Source organism: Panthera pardus, unplaced genomic scaffold (genome assembly GCF_024362965.1).
Source record: "Panthera pardus isolate Hobbes unplaced genomic scaffold, ASM2436296v1 HiC_scaffold_19, whole genome shotgun sequence".
NCBI lineage: Eukaryota > Metazoa > Chordata > Mammalia > Carnivora > Felidae > Panthera > Panthera pardus.
This window is the reverse complement of record NW_026526754.1, coordinates 7,095,079-7,114,692: the sequence shown is the minus strand read 5'-3', so window position 1 is coordinate 7,114,692 and position 19,614 is coordinate 7,095,079. Positions and strand designations below refer to the sequence as shown.

The window sequence follows — 19,614 nt, the reverse complement described above, 5'->3', positions numbered from 1 at the left end:
AAAAGTCCTAAGTATGGTTGATATAACACCAGCACAATCAAACTAAGTGTGTATTCCTAAAATGACTACCTTGAATAATGGTACTAATCTGAATGTGTAATTTTTGAAATTCTTCCTCTCCTGCAAGGTCAGTACTTCATAGTTGTATCTCATAGGATGGGTATATCAAACCAGATTTTTAAAAAACCATAATATACATTGGGCACTTGTATTCTTCGTGATAGTTCTATTAAAGGCTTTGTTTGAAATCAGTGGAAATGACCACTAGATGCCACTGTTGTTAAGGTTTAAAAAAAAAAAAAAAAAAAGGGATGAAAGAACATTTCAGAAACAACCTAAGTCAATTTTCATGTCATAATGAGCACCAGAACAGAAATTGTTGGATGATGTCAATGAAGAGCCAAGAACTTTTTTCACTACACATAAGTTTATTGTGAAAGTAAATTAAACATACAAACATACAATATGGCTAATGGTGGCAAAAGCAATCTGGTAGCTTAAGGCAAGTTTTAATGGAGATGAATTTAGAAAAGATGATGCAATGATGTAATTTTGTTTAAATATAGATCATGGAAAAATATCAAATTGCATCAATAACTTAATAAAAGTTTTCAAAGCCTGCACTACTGGAGAAAAAGGGCTTATGATCTTAATGCCAGCATTAAGACAGATGGAAACAGCACTGTGCTAAATGACAGGAAGAGTCGAATATTTACAGAAGGGTGGCAATATGAACATTTAATAACATTTGATCTTAGTTACCGGTGGAATGAAAGCCCTTAGCTAGAAGCAGTAGAGGAAAATGTACCATCACCATCATGTTATTAAAAAAATTAAGTGCAGAAGTCAAAAAACCAAGGAGCTCTGTGATAAAGTAACCTTAAAACACCACTTTAAGGGCCACTTAAAAGGTGATTCCCTCAGGGGAAATTAGGGCACTGAGTGTGTAAACATGTGAACTGCACAACAACAAATACCAACCAAATTCATTCATAGTACTTAGTTACACAAGATCAGCATGGTCTGTTATGATGCATTATTGTTTATAACAATTTAAACACACTCCTTACCATGCATGACTTCAAATATATAACAAATATTTTTATTCTGAGATACAGGATATGTTTATGAATCATAAGACCTATATACAATGAAAGTCACACCTCCCTCATCAATCGTGTGTGTGTGTGTGTGTGTGTGTGTGTGTTTTAAATGCGATGACCTTATTCATACTTCAGTTCCTTTTCTGAATTGACCATGTCAGTTTTTCACTCTTTAAAATAATGCCATTCTATTACGATAAAATATATTTTTGCAAAAATTCAGAAATGTAGTAACATTTAATGAACGTGACCATGAAAAATATTTGTAAGGAGGTTCCAAATGACTTAGCACTTTTTTCCAGTCTTGTATTAAAAAAAAAAAAAAAAGTTGCATTCAATTTGATAGTGAGCCTATTTTAAAAATATTCTTATACTAATTCATCTCAAAAGGTTCTATTAATAGTTCTTCTGGAAAATACCATATATATAACCTGTGAGGTTTTTCCCAGAATAATTAATGAAGAAAATGTATCCTCTGCACAGATGAACATTTTCTCTCTAAGACTAATCTTTCATCACCCAGCATTGTTTTTACAAAAGCATGCATTATAAAATACACATAAAAGCAGCTATCTTAAACATGATTTTAATACAATATTACCTTGGTAGCTGATTCATCACTGTCTCCAGTTTAATATGCTGTTACATACATGAAGGAGCTCCAGTATCCCTTTTCTGATTGACTTAAAAAAAAATCCCTGAATAAAACAGAAGCCAGCCTGTGACTTCTTTAGGCATTTCAGTAGAGTATTACCATCTATGGAGAGTATCTCCACACAAACTCATGATTACAGAACAGAATGTAAAACAGATCTGGGGCAGATTAGAGTTAATACCAATTAAAATTTTTTATGTTTAAGGAGGAAAGAAAAAGGAGCTGATTATCAACATTTAAAAGGATACTGCAACTTTAACAACTGTAAACTTTGTGTTAAAAGGCTGTGGCAGACAGCTCTATGCTACTAGGTCTTTAGCTTGTAAATAATGCAAACACATCAGCAGTTTTAAAATGCCATAGACTATAAAAACACAGAAACAAAACAAATAACCAAGAATGTCTATCTAAAATGAAGCTGTGTAACCAACACATCTAAAATTCCAAAAATAATTAGAACAACCAATTAGGGGGAAAAACCCTCTGAAAAAATTTTAATTTCTTGACTTGTTTTTAAATGACATAAACTTTTAAATTAAAATGGAGGAAAAGAGCTTTACAAGTGGATAGTTTCAACTCATTTAAAATAATGCCAACAAGGTAAGCTTGCATAGAAAAAAATGTCAAATTACTGGCTACATGCATACAAAATTAGAAATGCAGGTATTATAATCATAGTGCAAAACCATGGCAGTTTGTGATGTCTTGTTACTGCCTAAGGTTGAGAAATAGACTGCGGTACCTCCAGTTATCACAGTTTCTGGTCTTTTAATGATTATTTCTGCTGACTAGAAACAATGTAAATGTAAAGATAGGTGGGCACATCTACTGTGCTAATTAACGAAGTTTGAGGTCATCACCACCACCTAAATTGGAACCAGGACTAGGGTCTTGTTGTCTTCTTGCCTGCAATGACAAAATTATAATTTGGGGTCAAAACATGTTTTGAAAATCAAAGTGCTAGATAAATACAGTATAAGACACAGTAGCATTTAAAAAATGTTTACAACCATCTTTACATGTAAGAGGAAAAAGAACAATTTAAATTATGTATTAAATATTTTGCTAAAGTTTCCAAAAAACCAAGAATAAAAATCTCATTATATTCAAAAGAACATTATCAAAATATGTACTATGTATAAAAGAACAACAAATCCATGTTTATAGTTTTTGGACTACAGGGTTAAACACATCATCCATTTACCTTAGAATCAAACTTCCCCTTTGAATAATAGCTGACACTTATTGAACACGAACTATATCCGGGGCACTGTTCTAAGCACTTTTCATAGATGAACTGATTAAAACCCTGTCAGCAACCTATAACATAGGTGCTACTGTTTATCTATTTTATAGTCACACAAAAGTATAGAGTCTACCAACTGTATGATTGAATAATGTAGTAGTGAATTTCATCTTACACAATGCCATCTCTGCCAACCAAGCTGTAACTAAAAATCTCTACCTCCAATAATAAAATCATTAGTATGGATAAAGAATTGGCTTAAAAGCAAAAATGGATACTCTTAGAGCTTCCACTAAGAAGAATTGCTTCAAAGAGGTCACAATCTAAGAGTACAAGTAAACAGAATTTTAACTCCTTTGGTTATATACATCAAAATTGAAAGGCCAGGTTCTATTTTTCCAATGTAGAAATAATGGACATGACTGTATTTACAAATACCTTTATATGATTGCATAAATATGGAGGAAAGAAAGGAGTACAACACGAAAATTTGTTATTTAATAAGTGCAATTCTTAAAAAATAACCTATCCCCCCCCCCCCAAAAGCAATTCTTAATGAATAAATTTGAGTAAGGGCCAGGCACCTGGGTGGCTCAGATGGTTGAATGTCCAACTCTTGATATTGGCTCAGGGCATAGTACCAGGGTTATGGGATTGAGCCCTGTGTGGGACTCTGTGTTTAGCATGGAGCCTACAAAAGATTCTCTCTCTGACTCGTGCTCTCTCTAAAAATATAATTTTTTTTTTAATAAAATCTAGGAGCGCCTGGGTATCTCAGTTGGTTAACCCCCAACTTCAGCTCAGGTCATGATCTCACGGTTTATGAGTTTGAGCCCTGCATCAGACTGTCTGCTGTCAATGCAGAGCCCGCTTTGTATCCTATCCCCCTCTCTCTGCCCCTCCCTGCTCATGCTCTCTCTCAAAAATAAATAAACATTAAAAAAATAATAAAATAAATTGAATAAAATTCAAAACAAAACAAAATAGGGAAAAAATTACAGTCCCTGATCCATTTACATACACAGAAGTATTTTTATAACAGTATTAACAACTAAGAGGTTAGACAATTATAAACACTGAGGTTTTCAAGTTTCACTTTAGAATAAACATTTCTAGTTAAACTGATGGCGAATTACTTAATAGAGCACATCTAACAACTAACAGGTCCTGCATGACACTCTCTGCCACTATTAAGTTTTTATGGAACCTAGTACCCCTGTGGTTTACATACAACATTAACTCTCAGTGTCTTTCACAAATTCCAATGTGTGGGGGCGCCTGGGTGGCTCAGTCGGTTAAGCGGCCGACTTCGGCTCGGGTCATGATCTCGCGGTCCGTGAGTTCGAGCCCCGCATCGGGCTCTGTGCTGACAGCTCAGAGCCTGGAGCCTGTTTCAGATTCTGTGTCTCCCTCTCTCTGACCCTCCCCCGTTCATGCTCTGTCTCTCTCTGTCTCAAAAATAAATAAACGTTAAAAAATTAAAAAAAAAAAAAAAAAAAAAAAAAACAAATTCCAATGTGTGTTTCCTACATAAGCTTTCTTCAGGGACTACAAATGTCAGTGGAGCACAAATGTCTGACTGTATACAGAACCTGTTTCCTTCAGCAACCATGGTTAGATGATATTATACACTGGCAACTCCATTTTACCAGTAGTTCAGGCACAAAAGTCTGAGGTCACCCTAACACCTCTTTCTCTCACACTCACCTTTAGATTCTAACAGCTCTACATTAACCATATTCTGCATGTGACCACTTCTAACTGCCCCCACCTCTCTCACCCCAGTCTATGCCACCACCATTCTTAATCTGGATCTTCTCTGGAGTCACCTCTGATATATGCCAGTAGCTGAGACTTCTTCAAATTACCTATGCAATCTTTAGCTAAATGGAATACTGTACTATTATCGCCAACTGATTCTTCATTGTCTGTTTTTGGCAACAAATCTAACCAAAATCTAACCAAAAGTTGAAACAGTCTCATTTCAGTTCTTAAGATCTAAAACAGTTGTTACAGAAAGAGCATCCTTGACCTTCAAACAAGCATCTAAACAAATCATACTTGTACTGTATGATCAAGTTTTAGTCAGAAGCTCCAGCTGTGTCATTTCTCAAGAGGGTTCTGTTTAGACAGAAATGAACCTTCCTTGTTCCTTTCAAACAAATCAAATAAAACCCAACACTAACTTCTGTAGTCCTTCTTATAAATATTGATAGGAGATTTTAACTATTTTTTATTAGCATACTGCTCACTGACTGAATTTTAGCCTATTTCTTTCAATTAACTAGTCAGGTTAAAGTTACACTGCATGGTACAGACTGAAAAACCAATGGAATGCATATTCACCAAAAACAAAAACAAAACCAATTTGAGTTTCCATGAAGAATCAATGTTAAATGTAGTGTAAGGATGGATCGATTCTGCAAAATCAGAGATGGTGATTTAAGCATCTGGTTTCAGTCAATGAAGGTTAGAAAGGGGCTGAGCAGTCAAGAAACACTGAGAAAAATCAATCCTAATTATATATTTACAAATCACTATTAACCTACCAATAATACTTTGTGAAAAGGATATTTCAGCTTTGGTCTTGAGATAAGAGTAGTTATCTTAATAATGGGATGACTTCAAATGAGTGACAGCATGTCAGCAGCAGTCATCAGCAGCTGGAGTTCTCCTTTCTGGTCATGGCTGTGCAGAAGTTGCCAGGGATTTGTTTGTTTAAAATATATTTTGGTAAAGGCATGAGAGGAGTAAAGTTGTTTTGCTACTTATTTGTGTTCGCGGTTTCCATTTACATTGTGAAGATGGAGTCAGAAAGATGTAAGGGAAGACACTGTGAGGGAAAAGCAAAAATAAGATAAATACAGACAGCGGGGGAAGTCAATAGCGGGAGAGCAGGAGAGGAGTAAGAGCTGGAGACTGGAATGAAATTTAATGCTCGCAGGGAAGAGGTATGGGCTGTCACATGAAGGAAATAAGCACAGAAAAACAGATTTATGTTCAGTGAAATAGCTTCCATAAGACCGGAATTCAACAATTGGATGAACTGCCTTGAGAAGCAGTGCTTTCTATTGTCGTAGTTTTTAAAACTTTTTTTTTATGTTTATTTTTGAGAAACAGAGAGTGTGGGTGGGGTAGGGGCAGAGAGAGAGGGAGACACAGAACCCGAAACAGGCTTTAGGCTCTGAGCTGTCAGCACAGAGCCTGATGCGGGGCTCAAACCCACAAACCATGAGATCATGACCTGAGCCAAAATTGGACGCTTAACCACCCAGGCGCCCCTACTGTGACAGTTTTGTAATGAGAGCTCAATGTTTTAGAAGGAATTCTATGAGTAATCAGTTAGACTAGATGGTGGCTAAGAAACTCTCTGAACTCTATTATTCTACCAGCATCAAGTCCATAATTTCTAGTTTCTTTTTCCTCTGTCAATCCACATGTGCACTTGATTCTAACTTTTTATTAACAGCTATTTCAGAATAGTTTTAATATAAAGCAGCCTGTTCAGGATACAAATATGTTTTTAATATTTATAAAGAAGTAATCTAGACACTTTACTACAGACCTCCTACTACCAGTTGCTCCTGTTTTCTTTCTTTCAACATGCTATTGCCCAAACAGTTTTGAGGAGGCAGTCATGAGATGAGTCCAAAATGTAGAGAAAAAGAATAGTCACCAGGCACTGGAGTTTTCCCTACTGGCCAGGGCTGTGCAGAAGTAGCCAAGAGCAGGGATACCCAAATAAAAATGAATAAAACTTCTTGCATGATTTCCACTCTTTTATTATCAAGATCATCAAAATCCTGAAAACTCGTGAGAAAATGCCCTAATATTTCAAAATAGCTTCAACTTACTGAGTATATACTGTGTTCACACACTGTGCTTACTATTTTATATGTCTGACACTTGACTCAACGTCAGAACACAGAATCACAGAATTTTAAAGTGGCAAAGTATGTCAGAGATTTTTAGTTCAACTCTTATCTGACAGATGGTAAGCCTATGACCAGGAAGGTTAAGTGATTCCCCAAGATTTCACAGTTAGCTGGTGGCAGTCAGAACTTTAAACTCACAATCAGCATTAATGTCAACTTAAGTCATGGCTATTTCTTCCAACTGCTAAAGCTGGATGAGACATAAAGCAGAAATTTTAAGTGCTAGTAATATGACAGAAGGGAGTGTACTTTCTCCAAACTCATTAAAAAGGTAAAAACCAAGTCAGCAGACAATCATAAACACTTGTCAGGTAAGGAGAATGCAAGAGCTGATCTAATGGGCATGTAAAAAAATATAGTTCTGGGGTGCCTGGGTGGCTCAGTTGGTTAAGCATCTGTTAATCTCAACTCAGGTCTTTTATTTTTTAAGTTTATTTATTTTTTTGAGAGAGAGAGACAGAGAGAGCAAGTGGAGGAGGGGCAGAGAGAGAAAGAGAGAATCCCAAGCAGGCTCCACACTATCGGCACGGAACCCGATGTGGAGCTCGAACTCACGAACCAGGAGATCATGACCTGAGCTGAAACCTAGAATTGGGACACTTAGCTGACTGAGCCACCCAGGCGCCCCAACTTATTTATTTTTTTAATTAAGGAAAAAAAGTTTATTTTTGAGAGACAGAGTATGAGCAGGGGAGGGGCAGAGGGAAAGGGAGACAGAATCCGCAGCAGGCTCCAGGTTCTGAGCTGTCAGCACACAGCCCAATGTGGAGCTCAAACCCACAAATCGTGAGATCATGACCTGAGCTGAAGTTGGATGCCCAACTGACTGAGCCACCCAGGTGCCCCTCTCAGCTCAGGTCTTGATCTCAGGGTCACGAGTTCAAGACCCATGTTTAGCTCCATGGTGGGGTGAAACCTACTTAAAGTATGTATGTATACATATACATATGTGTATATATACTTCTTATAAAGTATACAACTTTAGGAAAACTTTACAAATAAAGTGACATTTCAATATAAAAGAGATAGTAGAAATAATCTACATTTCTGAGCGTGGACTGGGATGGCTCTGCCACTTTAGCTATGTGATCTTAGACAAGTTTCTTATTCTCTTTCAGCCTCAGTTCCTCAAAATGGAGATACATCTTGTAAGAGTGCTTTAAGAACCAAGTGTAAAACAAATATTGTGGTGTATACTGCCTGGCATGCAGTAAGTACTCACGCTGTCATTATCACAACAAAGCTGCTCATCACTTCCCAATTTATCTATAGGAACATTTGCAATGTTAAAAAAAAACACAACAACCCTGTATATCCTGCAGATAAGAGTAATTTTTAAGAAATAAATAAGGTTGGAACAAAATAAATCTTAATGGAGTTTTGCATCTCCTATGCTAGAGAGCAAACCAAGACTGTCTTTCTGTCTCAGTGTGGGAGACCGCTGATCTAGCACCCTCTTCCTCCTTGTCAATCCCCTTCTGATTCTCATTCTCAGTCTGAGTTCATATTCCCACTTTACTCTCATCTACTTACTGCCTTTACCAGAAGACACGTCAGGAAGGCCTAGGGTAGACAGATTTTTATGTTAGTTTGTCCTCACACAAAAAAGAGTGTTGGTGCAGTTAAAGTGATTTGAACACTCAAGTCTGCAGGAATTTAAAATAGTGGCTGAGATTTTTCTTCTTGGACCACACAGAATCGAAGGCTCCAAAAACATACAAAACAAATATAAAAACCACATAAAGCCTTTTGCCTGTTTTTATTTCCAAATAGTTTCCACCTAAAATTCTCCTGTGATTTGAATTGTATTAAAACTGCCTATAGTAAAATAAGCAATAATTATTTACTCATTCTCTGACATTAAAGACAAGAATTTATTTGCTAACACTTTATAAACCAACCAGATGAAAGCATTTTCTACATAACGACAGAGAAAATCTTTCAGCACCCTGTCACCATGCAGCCGAATTCAGAACCAACAGCTTTAGAAAGTTAAGAGGCCAATCAACTTGAAGGCAGTCTCTAGACAGGGAGTATACACGAGCTGCTACCAAACAGATAATGGAGGCATCTTTCCAATTTATTTATGACCAAAGCACTAATTCTGTCCTTTATGAATCTCAATCTTATTTCACAAAAATCCCAAAGTAAGGCATTTGAATTCCAGCTGTACAGATATGTGACCTGAAGAGAACCGTCATCAGTAACACATCAACATTTTCAAATCATGGAAGGATTCTCAGATAACAAAGTACTTGCCTCCTTTCATGTGGCAACAGACAGGAATGAGAGGCATTTCACAGAAGAAATGCCTGTGATTATTTTTTCTTTTTTTAACATCTAATTTTTATTAAAATACAAGAGAGTGCACAGATCATAAATATGTAACTTGATGAATTTCCCACTAAGTGAACACACCCATGTAACTAGCACCCAGATCAAGAAATACAGTATTACCCAAACTTGGGAAGTTCCTCTTGTGCTCCCCCCACAACCCCCTAGTCACTACTCAATCAAGGTAACTGCTATCTTGACCTCCAACAGAACCCAGAAAAGTTTAAAGCCCTTTACTACTGTTAAAAACCAAACAACCAACACCAGAATATAAAATAGCTCGGCAAAAGATCTGACTTTCTTCACAGTTTAAAGACAGGATATGCCTGCTTTTACTGCTACTCCAGAAACACTGTGAACCAAAGTGAGGAAGTGAGCCCATTTTAAATGTCAGATACTGAGCTAGGCAGCAAACTGGGAAGTAGGACGTTAGCTGTTTTACAGATGAGACTCACAAGGATAAGTAACTTTTCTAATGTCACAAGGCAACAAATAGTGGAGCCAGGATTCAAAATCAGAGCAATCTATTACAAACCTCATGCTCATTCTACTACATCAAAGGTTTTCAAGTTATATTCTGCAAGCTACTGGGTTCCATGAAAACACCCTGGGACTACAGAAGGAAAACAGAATAATCCCTACCCCCATTTCATCCAGAACAATGCCTCTTTTATCTATTATTTGGGGTTCTCTATAAAATTTCAAATGAAGGAAGGATTTCACATTTTTAGAAAAAACCCATATGCCAGAGAATACATATAGCAAGTTCTAGACTCTTCTAGTTGCATCATTTTGTGTTAACACTAAAAACAACACCTCCCCCCCCCCAAAAAAAACCCTTTCTTTCCTAAAGAGGTAATAGATGCACATGATACAAAATTCAAAAGGTATACAAGATAAACAGTGAAAAGGAATCACCCTCCCATGTGGCCCCCAGTTTTCAATTAGTTGCCTACATATCCTACTAAAGAGAGACTATGTATATATTCAAGCAAATATGTGTATGTACTCTTTTTTTAAAAATACCCAAAGGGTAAAAGATGTTATGTACCTTTTGCATACCATTTTATTGTACACCAAAGATTTAACAGTATTTGGATAAGGTTACTAACATAAACAATGTTTCTTCATTTTACTATAGTTTTTCATTTGCCAAATGAGTAATAATCTGCTATGACCTCTGAAAGGTAAAGAAAATATCATATACTGGGGCACCTGGGTGGCTCAGTGGGTTAAGCGTCCGACTTCAGCTCGGTCACAATCTCACAGTTCGTGAGTTCAAGCCCCGCGTCGGGATCTGTGCTAACAGCTCAGAGCCTGGAGCCTGCTTCAGATTCTGTGTCTCCCTCTTTCTCTGCCCCTCCCCTGCTTGCACTCTGTCTCTCTCTCTCAAAATAAATAAACATTAAAAAAAAAAAAAAAAGGAACAAGAAAATATCATACTACTAAAATATCTTTTTCCAGAAAACCAGAAAAAGAAAATACTAAATCCTACTATGAATGATGGATTGAAAAATTTCTAGGGGCACCTGGGTGGCTCAGTTGGTTAAGTGTCCAACTCTTGATTTTGACTGACATCATGATCTCACGGTTTGTGGGTTTGAGCCCCATGCTGGGCTCAATGTGGAGCCTGCTTGGGATATCCCCCCCTCTCTCTCGCTCTCTCTCTCCCTCCTTCCACTCATGTGTGCTCCTTCTCTCTCAAAAATAAATAAACTTAAAAAAAAAAAAAAAAGAAAACTTTCTAAATTTTACAGACACTAAAAGAGAAACCTGCCCAAGGAGTTTTATAACTGAATACAGGTTAAAAGACACCAACACATACCGAAACCCTTTGTAATCTTAACCTTAGACATATATTAAATGTTCATGAGCACCACCATTACAAATTTAGCACTGCAGGGCTAGACGCCTCAGAGGTTATCCAAACAGGGCTGGGACATCCCTAAGCCTCTGTACTGCCAGGATCTCAAACTTCCAAGGACCATTTACTGGGTTACTGCCACCCACGAGTTACCACTGCTCCTTGGCCCTTGCCTCTAGTCAGGCATCAGGACCACCCACTGGAACTATTATTATTCTTTTTTTGCCTCAGCCTTTTCTTTTCCAGACAAAATGGTTTGTAACCTCTCCTGGCAGGTTTTATTTTTCAACTTAATCATCTTTATGGGTGATGTGGAAATTAATTTCCCAGTGGTAGGCTGTATTTGTAGAGACCTTCTGGTTAGGAATCTGGTTTAAGTCTTCACTCCTCCTTCCATTAACCAACTACTTGAAAGAGCAAGTCAATTTTTCTCAGTATCAGTTTCAACTGTAATAAGAATTTTAGACTACACGGCATAATGTCCCCTATGGATGTTCAAATTAAAAGGGGGAAACAGTAACTTTCCCTAATGTTCTCCTTTTAGGAAAAAGAAGGTAAACTGTAAGGAAACAAGCTGATACTAGGAATCTGTTATGGATTTTTTTTTTTTTAAATACATATGCACAAAGTACCAAAAGACACACATACCCAAAACTCCCCTAAGTGACTGCCAGTACTGCAAGCTCTGGAGACAGATTTCAGTCCAGCTTTGTAGATGAAAGTTCTCTACAAGAACGGATGGTTTAATTTTTGCCATAAGAGACTACAGGATCTTAAATCATTGATGACAATCTAACCATTTTTGCTATGCTCCAGGTCATAATGCAGGGAAAGTGCCCTGATATACTTTTAGAGAGCTAAAAGGATGTTCTTCGCCAGATCATTCAATTAACTGGAACCAGCACAGTCGTCAAGCTCTTAGTGCTAAAGAAGTACTGTAGAGCTATTATTTACTGTAGGCATACACAAGCCAACCACCATACTAAGTGCTTTTACAAGCATTTCCCCCATTTAATTCTCACAATGATTTCTTTCTATGAGAAAACAAGCTTAAGAGAGATTGGCCAGCAATGAACAGGAATCTCAACTAGGCCTGATTACAAAGTCCATGTTCTCAAATCACGGACATGAAACCAACTAAAAAACAATCTATCCAAGCAACAAGTTATTTAATACCTCTGTCAACAGAATATGTTTTTATTCATACACAAATATAAACACATACATATAAAATTCATACACCAGAATGATTTTCTTCAAGTAGCGTTATTTTTTATTTATTCATTTTTTAAGTAGGCTCCATGCCCAGTGTGAAACCCAAGGTGGGACTTGAACCCACGACCCTGCGATCAAGACTTGAGTGGAGATCAAGAGTCGGATGTGTAACCAACTGAGCCACCCAGGCACCCCTTCAAGTAGCATTATTTATAAGAATAATCAAACTAGCATTTAAGAAAAGACAACCCTTAGTATTAACTAATCTAGAATTTTATTTAAAGCAAAATATATACAAAAACTTCCTAAATAACTGTTCCATTAATTATCAAATATTCTTCACTTATGTTTAAAAAAAAATTTTTTTTAATGTTTATTTATTTTTGAGAGAGAAAGAGAGACAGAGCATGAGCAGGGAAGGGTAAGGGAGAGAGGGAGTCACAGAATCTGAAGGAGGCTCCAGGCTCTGAGCTGTCAGCACAGAACCCGACATGGGGCTCGAACTCGAGAACCTTGAGATCATGACCTGAGCCAAAGTTGGTCACTTAACTGACTGAGTAACCCAGGCGCCCCTTCACTTATGTTTTTTAAAGTTTGTTTATTTTGAGAGAGAGTGTGCGAGTAGGTAAGGGGCACAGAGAGAGAGGGAGAAAGAGAGAATCCCAAGCAGGCTACACACTGTCAGAGCAGTCTGATGAGGGGATCAAATTCATGCATGTGAGACCATGACCCAAGTCAAAGTCGGATGCTTAACCGATTGAACCACCTAGGCACCCCTCAAATAATTATTCTTCATATATAATGTACCTGAACAGCACTTCTTAAAAATGTTTATTTATTTTTGAGACAGAGACAGAGAGACAGAGAGAGTGTGTATTGTGTGTGTGTGTGTGTGTGTGTGTGTGTGTGCGCGCGCGTGGGGGGGAGGAGGGGCAGAGAGAGGGGGAGACAGAATCCGAACCAGGTTCCAGGCTCCAAGCTGTCAGCACAGAGCCCGACGTGGGGCTCGAACTCAAGAACTGTGAGATCATGACCTGAGCCGAGATCAAGAGTCGGACGCGTAACCGACTACGCCACCCAGGTGCCCCTAGCCGAAGAGCACCTTTTATAAAACATTTTTTTTCTTACATTCATTTAAAGACATATTGGCTTATTCCATAAAGACTGACCAATCATGTTCTCAGACATGACAAGATCTCTTACTACTTTAATGCCTTTGCATACACTGCTCTTTCTGCCCCGGATGCTTTCCCTAGCTTGTCCAGTGAGCAAACTCCCACTCTTCCTTCAAACCCCTGCAAGGGTATTCCCCTGTGAATTCCCCAGACAGAGGCAGACATAAACACTCATTCCTCTACAGTGCCACTGTTCCCCTTCTGAACCTCCATTATGAATGCCTGCTGCTAAAGTAGTCTCCAATTGTGTGTTTATGTATCTATTTTCCCTCAAGACTGACAGTTGCTGAAGGACAGAAACCGTGCATTTTCATCTATATATTTCCCAGTCCCTAATGCAGAATCCTGCACAACATAGTTGGGGTTCATTAGTTAGTACTTACCTAATATAAACCAACAAATTATAAACATTTAAAATCTTTCCAGAGATCATTAACATGTATTATTCGACTTCAACTAACTTCTACGCTATCCTGTAACTCTAGTTTTCAGACAGGCAGGATAGAAACTGTTTTCTGAAGATCTCCATTTGACAACTAAACACAATGTACAAAAAAAACCACTGTAATGGGTAATGTGAGGGTTAAAATATCAGGGCCCCATCTCATTGGGAATCTACAATACAGTAGAAGACACTTTTTAATTGTTTCAACATATTGTTCAGTAAGAACAATAACAGAAGTAAGTGCTCTGGATTCTACAAAGTGGAAGGGCCAGTTATAATTAAGAAGGCTAAAGAAGAGACCGACAGATAACATTTAAGTTGAGTTTTAATGAATGAGTAGAAAGGTATATTACTAGGCACGGAATAAACAGTATGAGCAAAAAAGTTCAGAAGTATAAGGTAAATGCATATTATATGTTTAAAACCTTCTTACTATTACAGATACAAGCACTCCAAAAGAAAATGGCATGGGAAGTCTGATCACAGGAATTGAAAAGCTTCAAAAAAACCAAAAACAAATGCATTGCATAATGTTTAACATTAAATTTTCATGTTAATTTAAATAATAGTGCACATATAATTTTGTGTATGGAAACCCCACAAATTTTCTGTATGTAACACTGATTAAAACATTTTTTTAATGTGCTAAAATACATAGAACATAAAAATTACCATCTTAGCCATTTTTAAGTGCACAGTTCAGAAGTGCTAAGTATTAAGTACCTTTATTTTGTTGAGCAACCAATCTGTAGAACTCTTTTTAATGCCCGGAAATTATTCTATTTAGTTCATGTAATATATTTTAATTCTATTTCTTTTGATTATCAAAGGTGAATGTGTGCTAACTTCCTATTTCTTTTTGTGTGAAATGCATACATCAGTAAGTAAGCTTATAAACTTGAAGCATAGGATGTTAACATTTGACAATATTCTTTTTCAAACACATTAGTTCTCATCTTGATTGTTTTTGTTTGTTAGAGTATACTTTTTATAGAAATTGGATTTTTGAACAATGTATAGATACTTTAAATAGTAGTCTCATAATTAAAGTCTGCTTAAAGCAGGGTACAATTTTATATAGAAAAAAATCCATGTAAATTAAAAGTCATATCAAATTTAAATAATGCTTAAGACTAAACCTCAGTCTTTCGTTGAAGACTGAAGTGACAGGAGTAAAAGAGACACAAGGCAGTGATTGCTATAAAAACTGAAGTAATGAGTACTTTTGAGGGGAGGGACAAGGTCATAATTAGATACATACGTGGAGGGGGTGCTGCTGGGAGAGCTGTGAACGTTTGATATTTTTGATCTGGATGGTAGTGATTAGGGTGTTAGCCTTGTAATAATTAAGCTACATATTTCTTTTGTGTAGATTTCTATATCTGTACCATAAAAAAGTTAAAAGTGGGCTACTTAATTCAATTCTTTGAGTAGTTTGAAAATATTAAATTTTCCCTTTAGTAAGGAGAATACACAAATGGCTAAAAATTAGTTACAAAATCAAGACATTCATAAAAAAATGTAAAGTAATATTATTCCCGAAGAGTTAGTATGTATTCTAGGATAACATAAGGTAATTTTTACAAATAACCTGACAAATAATTGAGACAAAAAAGAGGTAAGATATTTGGATCAATGAATTAAGAGAATATATACATGACAGTAAATGATTTTTATGAGGATCAATGAATGAGGAATTCATGTACAACCTTAAAATTAAGACCAAGTTTCTTTATAGCAATTACATTTAATAAATACAAAGACACAGTGCAACTTTTGAAAAATGAAAGACAAAATTAAACTATTTAAAAACATTATACACAAACATGACAAAGAGAGCCTGAGAGTTTGGGGGAAAGTACTAACCAGTTACTGCCAGCAGCTGTGAAACTCTCACCTCCATTTCCTCCCGATGAGACCTGTCTCTGTCTTCAAATTCACGCGTCCTTCTCCGGGCCTCTTCAAAGGCCTGTTGTGCTAATGCATCCTCCTGCTGTCAGAATACATGAAAGGGATATTTCAATTTTGATCTATAATAAAAATTTTTAATCTGTTATTTTTTGGAGGAAATGAACAGCAGAGTATATCTTCAAATATCAAAACCATTTAAAAAAGCTAACACTGAAGCTACTTTTAAAAGAAAACTTCAGTTTGTTCATGTTTTACATCACACTTTGGAAACAGTAACTGTGTTCATGATCTTTCCTTTCCTTACCTCATCTATTCACCAAAATAAAATCCTGTACAAGTCAATACTTAAACCACAGAAGATCAAGAAAAAAATTTGGTATATACTTCTATAATTTGCTATTATGACAGGCCAGGCCCTCAAATTAGGACACTAAAGCCAGAAATAGAAAAGAGAATATTAACAGAATTAATGATAAAAATGTTTGAAACTGCTGAAAAACAGAAAGTAAATAAAAGTCCAAAGGATGTCACCAAGGAAAAATATTTGTAACATATAACAAATTTATCTGAATTTTCCCAATTAATAAAGATCTGCACATGAAGAAAACCCAGATACCTCAAACTTATCATGTCTAAAGGGGCAACCGATTGAAACTTTCTCCTTTACTCTTCTCTAGTCTCCATTCATGGCATCCCTCATTCATTTCTGACAGAAACCTGAGACACCTTTGACTCTTTGCTCTCCTCTTTTCTCCACAGAGCCAATCAATCACCAAGTCCTAACCATCCGACCTCCTAAATATTTTTGGAATCTTAGTCTCCTTTTATTTCCTACATTTTTCCAGTTTGGGCTTCTAAGATCTCTTACTAAAATTACTACAAAGGTCTCCTAAACAGTCTCTTCCTGCTTCCATTCTGTCATCCCCAGTCTACCACCCAGCCATCAGAGCATGCCTTAGGCACAATCTGACCAAAACACCCCCAACTTAAAAAAGCTTCCTCATGGTACATAGCACTGGATGCTCAACTTTTGCAGTCACACACTTCTCAATACGAGGATTTCTGATGGTACACTTGAAGAAACTAAAAGATAAAAATACCAAAAAAGTCATCAATATTCACCTTCCTAGATTCATTGCAGCAAGGGGTGGCCAGTAACTCAATTCAAACCAATGAGACAGAAGGATAAGTCACCTAACTGGGGTTCTAAGAAAGTCCTTTAAGAGGTATTTCAATTTTTCTCCTTCCTATGAACTGATGCAGTCACACACTGAGCATAGCACAGCAGGAAGATGAAAAGACCCAGAGCCCCTGTAATATAATTAAGTGCTACACCAGACCTGGACTATACCTACACTGCTTGGTATCTTGTTCTCTGTGAGAAATCTTTTATTTGTCACTATTAGTAAGGCTGTTTAATACTTACAATTTTCACTGACACAATGTCTATAACCTAAACAAAATTGAAAGATGTAATCAAATTTCCATTCTTACGATACATTTACTAGCTTTATGACCCGGAGGAAGGCATTTCATTTCTGTAAGCTTCTGCAAACTCACATGTAAAATGGGCACAGTAATAATACTTCACAAGATTACTGTGAAGATTAAATGAGGTAACATATAAAATGTGCTTAAGCATACTTGACAATCTTCAATAAGTGCTGGTATCTTACAAGCATTTACAGACATATCAAATTTACACATCTGACTAAATATCATTACACGTTCCTACTGTATTCTCAGAATGTACCATATAAGCTAGAGGTACCTGCAAAAGAACGCTGTTTCCAACTGCCAAGGTTTTCTATTATTTAGCTAATGATCAACTGGGACACATCTGGTAACAGGATACTCCTTCTGTCCTGTGCATTCATTCACGTTTTCATTTATTCCACAAATGTTTGAGTTTTTAATATGTCCAAGTCACTGTGTTAAGGTACCATGAATACAATATGAGAAACAAATGGTGCTTTTCCTCAAAGTTTCTGGTCTAGTGGGGCATGTAGATGATGAACAAATAATTACCAAAAAAAATATATGTCAACTGTGATTAAGTAAAGGAATATTACATGATGAAATGAGAGCACATAACAGGAGATGTGATCTAATTCCCTAAGGAAGTTAACAGCCATTAATGTGTATTCTAGCAATGGTCAGATTTTTATTTCATTAAAAGAAAAAATAATATTATTACTAATAGTTGTAGTAAAAGAAGCCAGGAGGGATTTGGTAGCCCTCTGCTTTCTAATTCCAGCTTCTGTTTTGGTCTTTTCTAGCAAGGTGTGAAACATATGTGCAGAGATAAGAGTTTGTACTTTAATTTGAAAGACAAATGGCAATTACCAGCATTGTCTTGATCCTTTCCTGTTGCAACCTTAACTAACACCTATTCCGCTTCAAGGGCAGCATAAAGGGCAACTCCTGATAAAACTACATACTCATCCATAAAGTGTGGTCAAATGAGCTAGGGACAACTAACTCTATCCAATCTCAGATGGTAGTGGGAGCAGCTTTCAATACTTTGGTCCCCACCAGCTCCATGTTATACTAGTTTGTTACTCCGTGGTCTTAACCATGATCTGCACAAAGTAGCCAGGTGGGGTCATCATAAAAGGTGGGTGCATGTGAAACCCCATGTGGCAAATAAAGGCTTTGCAGTTCTCTCATAGAGAATACATAGAATATTCTGACCATTCTTGCTACGGTGATTTTGTCTTTATTGTACTGCCTAAATCTACAATGATACTTATTTTATGGTTTGGTAATACCTTTCTGCAGTTATGAATTTAAAAACTGGAAGTGCATGTTTAATGAAAAGTTAATTCATTTCCAAGAAAGTTGATGATGAAGATGTAATTTGCACAAAATAACGACATTTACTATTCTCTGTGGGGACCAGAATGGTATCACTGATCACATGAAAGCCAAAAGAAATAAAACTGCTGAAGAAGCTTCAATATATACTTCAAGGGCGACAATTTAACACGTGCAGCTGCAAACGGTACATTTAACACCACCCTGCAAATAACTTCATTTAAATCAAGTGATTTAATTCACTGACAAATGACAAATGATTCAATTCACATTATCATATGCTGATATCATTAACAAAAACCTTGCAAATAACTAAAGGACACCAGTTTTACATCAGTGTCATCAGGTATAGAGTATCTGTTAATTCAAATAATGGTTCAGTCTTTCTAACCTGATCATAGAACCAAAATTAAACTTCTGAAAGGGTACTACATTGAAGCTGAAACATGCAAAGTAAAAAAGTACAACAGTGAAGATAAAACTATTGGCTCTTATACTGATAATACAAATATAGATGCTGGTGGAGCACACTGTATAAAGAATAACATTCTCAGTGAATTTCTAAAAACTATGAAATAGAAATTTATTAGGGGGTGCCTGGGTGGCTCAGTCGGTTAAGTATCCAACCTCAGCTCAGATCATGATCTCACGGTTTGTGAGTTCGAGCCCCGCGTCGGGCTCTGTGCTAACAGTTCAGAGCCTGGAGCCTGCTTCAGATTCTGTGTCTCCCTCTCTCTCTTCTTCCCCTTCCCCGCTTGTGCTCTCTTTCTGTCTCTCAAAAATAAATAAAAACATTAAAAAAAAAAGTTTAGAAATTTATTAGAAACTAGTTGTAGCACATATAACTCATAACTGGTCTGCCAATCACTTAGTTTATAGTTGCATAAATTAGAAATATATTTATCTACGAAGTA

General features: G+C 36.6%; 1 protein-coding gene across 2 annotated transcripts in view; it reads right to left on the bottom strand.

The window, feature by feature from the left end:
* Window positions 1-408: 408 nt before the first annotated feature.
* Window positions 409-19,614, bottom strand: part of CBFB (core-binding factor subunit beta) — a 55,689-nt gene continuing 36,483 nt past the window's right edge. The window contains exons 5-6 of one of the 2 annotated variants that reach the window (XM_019455668.2): window positions 15,870-15,965; window positions 409-2,664 (exon numbers count right to left, since the gene is read on the bottom strand). In XM_019455668.2, coding sequence (XP_019311213.1) covers window positions 2,596-2,664; window positions 15,870-15,965 — 165 coding nt within the window. In that variant the 3' untranslated portion in view covers window positions 409-2,595. Of the gene's footprint in view, window positions 2,665-15,838; window positions 15,966-19,614 lie in introns of both variants that reach the window. The other variant, XM_019455669.2, reaches the window with a different exon arrangement.